General features: G+C 37.7%; 1 protein-coding gene across 3 annotated transcripts in view; it reads right to left on the minus strand.

The window, feature by feature from the left end:
* Positions 1–8,015, minus strand: part of LOC107701237 (phosphorylase kinase, beta) — a 77,638-nt gene that overhangs the window by 17,269 nt on the left and 52,354 nt on the right. For all 3 annotated transcript variants that reach the window (XM_016503199.1, XM_016503200.1, XM_016503198.1), the window contains 4 exons: positions 3,283–3,366; positions 1,387–1,491; positions 1,077–1,159; positions 911–1,001 (listed from right to left, as the gene is read on the minus strand). In XM_016503199.1, the coding sequence (XP_016358685.1) occupies positions 911–1,001; positions 1,077–1,159; positions 1,387–1,491; positions 3,283–3,366 (363 nt within the window). The remainder of the gene's footprint in view (positions 1–910; positions 1,002–1,076; positions 1,160–1,386; positions 1,492–3,282; positions 3,367–8,015) is intronic.

Consider the following 8,015-nt stretch of genomic DNA (forward strand, 5'->3'; position numbering starts at 1 on the left):
GACCTTCATCAAAGCCGGAACTAATCGAGCCGTTTGTGCCAGGATGGGGAGAAAGGTATTTTAATAATGTAAATTATGTGAAAACTAATGTGTTTTTCGAACCACCAAGCATGAGAGCATGTTCTAGTACACCCCCAAAACAAAATCAAGACTTTGTAAAAGAGCATAATAGGACCCCTTTAACATTTTTTGAAAGAAATTAATTCTTTTTTTCAGCGAGGATGCATTAAATTTATCAAAAGTGACAGTAAAGATATTTATAATGTCTTCTTTCAAATAAATGCTTTTGAACTTTCTATTGATCCAAAAATCCAGATTGTTTTAAATCATGATTTCCACAACAACACAACTGTTTTCAACATCGATATAATAAAAATATATGTTTCTTGAGCACCAAAACAACATAGAATGATTTCTGAAGGATCATGTGACACTGAAGACTGGAGTTATAGCTGCTGAAAATTCAGCTTTGCCATCACAAGAATAAATTACATTTTAAAATTTATCATAAGAGATTTCTTTCAAAAACATTTTTAAAAAATCTTACCGACCCCAAACCTTTGAATGGTAGTGTATACACCAACTCAACAGGAATGCTTGTAGTAAAGTCTGCTTGTGTTCAGTCGTCAACAAAGATTTTATTGACTTTGTTTCAAGGCAAGGGGGCAATATGAGCACCTGATTACTTTCTTTTTATTAATTATTTAAATAATAATTTCAAAACCATGCTTTGTGATTTCTCAGATTTCCCTTGTCTAATTTTATTTAACAAAATGAAACTATTCAGAGAACTATGAATTCAAATTTTAATAATACTTTCTCATGTGGGAAAAGGTGGGGAAAAGCTGGTTTTGGAAGTCAAAAAGACTTTCATATACAGTAAAATCATTTCTTGTAAAGAGCAGCACACCTGAAGTCTGTCCACGTGAACTTTGACTCCTCCAATGTTTCCCTTCTTAAAAGATGCCAGCATGTCCAGTATGGGGTTGAAACGACTTCCCCTAGCAAGAAAGAGATCACATTTCTGTACCTCTCATAAACAAAACCAGGATCTGGCTGATGGGAGAGGCTCTTACTTGATGTTGTCCTCTCTGATAAGGGCAAGGAAGAGAGGCCGGCCTGGCATCTTCCAGTACTGCTTAATAAACTGCAAAGCATTCTGCAAAACACATGCAAACACAAACGCGTTAATACAGCGCAGACAGCAGGAGAAACGCTCTGTAACCCTGAGGGCTGACACTGATGATTTATGGGGAATGTTTCTGTCCATTGCCCTAAATTTGATTCTTTCTTTATATAGAATGACAGACAAAGTATGGGACATAAAGTGAGCCCTCTTCTTACATCGTCTGAGGAACCAGTGAGGTGTGGTATCACCCAACTCACCTTAATATCATCTATCAAAAGCATGACATCCTGGGACAAGTAGAAGTCGCTAAGATCGAAGACAATTGGATAGCAGACCACAGTCTTTCCAAGGATTCGATAAATCTAAGGGGGAGAGAAATGACCCATTGTGTTACATGCAACTATATGGATGACTGGTAGATCTAGACATATACTTTACCTCAGACAGCATATGAAACATACCATCCATTCTGCACAGACAGACATATGAACATCCCTCTAACTCTCTCTGTATTTCTGTGAGAAGCTGCATACTGCCCACTACTGTCATACTAAACGTGATCGATTCTCCATCAAATACAGAGAATAATTACTCTGGAGTTCCTATTTTTATCTTCCCCAAATGTCATCATGTTTAAAAACAATGTAGGCAGTGAGGCTCAGCAGGATTTGGAACAGAACAATAGACTTAGAATCAATCATCTATAATTCATATTTGTGTCTAGTTAAAGTGGTAGATCACCCAAAAAGAAAATTCTGTCATCATTTACCCTCATGCTGTTACGAATTCATTTGACTTTCCTTTCTGGAATGAAAAAATGAAATGTTCTGAAGTATTATCCATTTTTAATCCAATATTTTGAAGAATCTCTATGACAAGTAGTCTCCCGTTGGCTGAACGTCTGATGCATACAGCACACAAAATTGGAAAAACTTCAGGAGTTTTGAAGTCATCATCGGATTGGTTGAATTATACAGGATTTCCGGGAGACGTGACGCCAAACCCCCTCATGGAAGAAGCAAGCCATCGTGTTTACAACTGTGACAATGAGCGTTTATCAGGATTTTCAAAAGTATGTGAAATATGTAAAGTTTGCGGCATAGACACTTTAAAATGTGTCCAAGAGATTTGCACACCGGTCTGTTAGTGTGGGGACATTTCCATGTCCCTAAACATGACACGGCACAAAACTCAACGTGATTGGTTGCTTTACCTATCAGTCATATGTCCTCTTGACCTCAGCACAAACACTATTTTTTTAAACTCTGCGGCTGCGCTAAACGGGGTGGAGAGTAAAGTTCCCGTTATATTTAAGAAGAGGTCATGGTTACATTGTTTCTTTTAACGGCACAAATCAGCACAGATCGAGCACAAATGAATGGCACTGGTTTGGAGGGATTTGGACAGCATGGGGTGGAGAGTGACGTCACACGGTCAAAAAATAATGTTTAATATCTCAAACACCAAACCAGCACAAATGTTCATTTTCGCGGCACAAATCAGCACAAACGTAGCACAAACGAATGGCATAGTTTTGGTGATTATTTCTTTTTATGGGGTGCCAACTTCACGGAGTTGTCCTCTTGGGCGGTCCTTGGCCTTTCAAAGTGGCCAAGGTTCCCAGACCTTCTGCCGTCAGTCTGAAGGTCTGGCTACGGAAGACTATATGACAAGTGACCATGGCTGAGCTCCAAAAAAACACACTACGACAACATCAAAAAAATAAAAAAAGACCCATAAAAGTACTTCATGAGTGCTATTTTCCAAGTCTTCAAAAGCCATTTTATGGATTTTTGGAAAAAAAAAAAAATGTAAATATATATATATATATATTTTCATTAATCCCAGTTAGCAAGATGTTAACACAAGAACTGCTGCAACCAGATCATTTGTGAACAAATCAGTCAGATACAGGAATAAATCATTCAGTTTGAAAAGTAAACCATATTATCCAGTTCACTGAAAAGAAGATTAGTCAATACCTTCAATTTCAGTCCCTTAAATTTCAGTCAGTTCCTCACACATAGCCAATGCACGGCTTAGAATATAGTGCACATAAATATGCACACAATTAAATTTTTTCTTAGAGCTGGAATAATGTTTATTATCATAGTCAGTGTTTCATAGTTTCAACCACAAAGAACACGGTTTACCTTGCAAGTGCCAATGCAGCCAACAGGCCTCTCTGGTCTCCCACTCAAACCGAGCTTCTTATTGATGGCAAGGAAACGATATGCCTGGAAAAATAGAAACACACCCATTAACAACTAGAATGCCTGTCCATTATGTGTGTAAAGGCATTATCCAAGCCATTATAGTACAGGAACCATGTGGATTAATTAATATCGTGTATATTTTGTTCAGTAGTTGATTCTGAAAGACTGGTTCTTTCCCTGGAGAAAAGGTCAACAAAACAGTCTTGACAGGGTATGTGTAGGCTTTTGTATGACTGGAACAGATTAAAGACTCCAGGTTTTGTTGAGTGGTGTGCTTTTTAAAGCAATGGCAATGTTGAGTGAGATATCACCAAATAAAACTGTATCGCATGGGGATCACCTGTTACTGTGATTATTAATATCCCCTCATACCTGGCACAAGAATCAGCATGAGCCAGACAAGCCAGTTTACCTTGCAGTTTTAAGTTGGTCCAATGCCAATGTTGGTCCAAATGATATTTTTCACAAGGTCTTATTGCCATTAATTAAGACAAAGAGATCTGAGCAATTAAGCCATTATTTGAGCATAACAATTTCACAACACCTCCTCCTGACCTCAAGGAAGCTGCTCTCTTTCTAAGCATCACTAATTATTAATATATCATTTAGCTGATACTTTCATCTACCACAACTTACAGTTCACTTATTAGAGTCTCTGGTTCATTGGATCAACTTGGAGTTAAGTGCCTTACTCAAGGGTAGTTCATGGTTACTTTAGGTTTCAAGCCAAGATTCTACAGATTTTAAATCATACCACTTTGCTGTGTAAAACTGTAGGAATGACCAGATTCATACATTTTCTGAAGAAAATGTTAAACTTTGCTTAGCAAAAGTTCACCATGTCGCTAGTTGGTAGGTAGATTCTCACTGGCCTAAGTCTAATAAGACTTGTCCCATTTTTTTTATATACATTTTAAAAGTGTTGTGTGTGTGTGTTGTACTGTGTATTGATTCATGCACATACACTAACATTCAAAGCTTTCAGGTAAGACTTTTTTATGTTTTTGAAATAAGTTTCTTATGCTCGTACAGTTAAAGCCATAATATTGTAAAATATTATTACAACTTAAAATAACAGTTTTCTGTTTGAATATATTTTAAAATGTAATGTTTCCTATGATGACAAACCTGAACTTTTAGCAGCCATTAATATTCATTAATATTCAGTGTCACATGATCCTTCAGAAATGCTTCTATTTTGCTCAACAAAACATTTCTGGCATTAGTTTAAAATGTGTAAATGGTGCTGCTTAATGAAGTACGAAAAGTGTGAACTTTTTTGTCAGAATTCTATGATTCTATAAAACTGTTTGAAGAACAGCATTTATTTGAAATATATTTTTTTATATTATAAATGTCTTTATTGTCATCTTTGTTGTGTTCTTGTTGAATAAAAGTTCATTTCTGTCAAACAAACAAACAAATAAATAAATAAAAACAAAAACAAACTTACTAATTTCTGTCAAACAAACAAATAAAAACAAACTTACTATCCCCAAACTTTTGAACGTTATTGTAATCGGTCCACATTGAGAAATTTGGTCTCACTATTAGACTGATTTTTCCTCTAACAGTACCAATGTGCAAATTTTGGGTTTGGCTCACTCAACAACCACAAATTTAACTCCTTCTCAAGCACACCCCATTTTGGCAGAACTGCAGTCTACACACATGACACACAACTTGCAAACAAATACACTACCAGGGCAAACACTGGAAAATCAGTAATTTGCATGATTTATTCGTGCCATAGTGCATGATGGGAACAGTAGTCTTGCCTCCCTGCCACCCTATTCCACCAACATCCACCCACTTCACTGCTCAGGTTCACCCTTCCATCTAAATCTATGGGATTCCATCTAAGTGGAAATAACAAGTCTGATTGCTTAAAAAAGTAATAGTACACATCTCCTGTAGCATAGCAATATTAAAGGCTATGAATAAAGCCCTCACCTTGCGTATATGCAATAATAGCGCTTTGTGATGCTTGCCTCAGTAATAATACTCCAGTACAGAGAGGACAGAGTGTGCTGACATCTTCACGACATTAGATGGAGCTCTATTTCTCTCTGACCTCCTGCGGTCTGACATTCTCAGAATAACACTCCAGTACAAAAGTGTACTGCACAACACGACAAACAGAAAAAAATAACAGAACAAGCAGAATAAACCCCTGCTGTGGAGAATCCAGCTCATATCCAACTGAAACCGGAAAAGAGCTGCTAATTTAGACAAAATCCAGTTGTCAAAATGAACATTTTTCAAGAGAGCTTTATGCTCTAGAACTCTTTTTCTCTCGGTGCGGATCTCTGCACCTTGGAAAATTTGTGTGTAGAATAGCAATGAGGAGAAGACACAACTGAATCGGGAGTGCCCTTCCCTCTAATCAGGAGCTCTACATGCTTGACACGAAACCTGCAAATGTCACGCATGTTAAGCCTGTAGCACATCAAGAGGGGCAGTGAAGCCAGGGTGCTGATGTTGAAACAAACCTCTTTAATACAAAGGATTCTGCAATAAAGACGTTCACGCCATTATCGCTTTCAGCAGCCTTGACGCTTGGATTAGAAACAGCATGTCAACCTATGAACTGCTCTCTTATTTGCGCTTGTGTTTTACACGATTATTCAAGAATATCAGGTTCTTGGATTTGTAAAGGATAGAGCTGTACATTAGGGCTGCACAAAAGATCGAATAAACAGCTGAATTAGAATAACAACCGCAATTAAGTAATCATGAAAAGTGTTGAGAGCATTTCATTTAGATCTACTACCACTGTGTAAACATTTTCTAACACATTTTACTGCGATTGAGCATTGTCACAGAATTACACTACCGTTTTGGGGGTCAGTACAATTTTATTATTTTAAAGAAATATTTTTATTCAGCAAGGACACATCAAATTGATCAAAAGTGACAGTAAAGACTGAATTTTTTTTTCTATTCATCAAAGAATCCTGAACAAAAAAAAAAATGATCATGGTTTCCACAAAAATATTAAGCAGCACAACGAATAATACAAATAATAAATGTTATTTGAGCAACAAATCAGCCTATTAGAATGATTTCTGAAGGACCATGTGACACTGAAGACTGGAGTAATGGCTGCTGACTTTGAAGTGGTATAATAATTGAATCAGTAATCAATCATTTTATCAAAGAATATCATAATAAAATGATCAGCAACTGACCTAGCGCTATTCCTCCTTTATAAAATTACCATTCAAATGTGTATCATTAGTCAAATGTGATATTGTGTCATTTCCCATAAAAGATGACAGCAATGAAGGTGCTGCAGCTGATCTAAAGGAGGCAGCCCGATCTAGAGAGCTCCAGCTGTCTCTGATAGGTCAGCCACTGAGCAAGCATCTTTACAGAGGCATACTCAGCAAATCATCGCTCTCTCTAATGCATACTGTAGCGCATATACACAAAACTGACTGCAGAAAGAACACAGTCAAGAGAAGCAGATACTGTTGGGTTTTTAATTTCAAACAGCTTTTACACCAAACTGCAGTAAATTGCACGTTCTGATGACAAAACCTTACCACCCACTCACACACCCACAGATAGAAGAACAAACATGTAAACACTATCACACACATTGCTCTGTGCTCTGCCAATTACAGACAGAATGGGCAGGAATAACATTTAGCACAAGATTTGTGACCCCTACAAATATTCTAAAAATCTGATTTATGATAAGTTTAGACCAGGTTGGTCAGTAAATGAACACTACATTCTATTGATATACAGTGGGTATGGAAAGTATTCAGACCCCCTTAAATTTTTCACTCTTTGTTATATTGCAGCCATTTGCTAAAATCATTTGTTAATTTTTTTTCCTCATTAATGTACACACAGCACCCCATATTGACAGAAAAACACAGAATTGTTGACATTTTTGCAGATTTATTAAAAAAGAAAAACTGAAATATCACATGGTCCTAAGTATTCAGACCCTTTGCTGTGACACTCATATATTTAACTCAGGTGCTGTCCATTCCTTCTGATCATCCTTGAGATGGTTCCACACCTTCATTTGAGTCCAGCTGTGTTTGATTATACTGATTGGACTTGATTAGGAAAGCCACACACCTGTCTATATAAGACCTTACAGCTCACAGTGCATGTCAGAGCAAATGAGAATCATGAGGTCAAAGGAACTGCCTGAAGAGCTCAGAGACAGAATTGTGGCAAGGCACAGATCTGGCCAAGGTTACAAAAAAATTTCTGATGCACTTAAGGTTCCTAAGAGCACAGGGGCCTCCATAATCCTTAAATGGAAGACATTTGGGACGACCAGAACCCTTCCTAGAGCTGGCCATCCGGCCAAACTGAGCTATCGGGGGAGAAGAGCCTTGGTGAGAGAGGTAAAGAAGAACCCAAAGATCACTGTGGCTGAGCTCCAGAGATGCAGTCGGGAGATGGGAGAAAGTTGTAGAAAGTCAACCATCACTGCAGCCCTCCACCAGTCGGGGCTTTATGGCAGAGTGGCCCGACGGAAGCCTCTCCTCAGTGCAAGACACATCAAAGTTTGCTAAAAAACACCTGAAGGACTCAAAGATGGTGAGAAATAAGATTCTCTAGTCTGATGAGACCAAGATAGAACTTGTTGGCCTTAATTCTAAGCGGTATGTGTGGAGAAAACCAGGCACTGCTCATCACCT

The sequence above is a fragment of the Sinocyclocheilus anshuiensis genome, unplaced genomic scaffold (genome assembly GCF_001515605.1).
Source record: "Sinocyclocheilus anshuiensis isolate Anshui unplaced genomic scaffold, SAMN03320099.WGS_v1.1 scaffold1966, whole genome shotgun sequence".
Taxonomy (NCBI): domain Eukaryota; kingdom Metazoa; phylum Chordata; class Actinopteri; order Cypriniformes; family Cyprinidae; genus Sinocyclocheilus; species Sinocyclocheilus anshuiensis.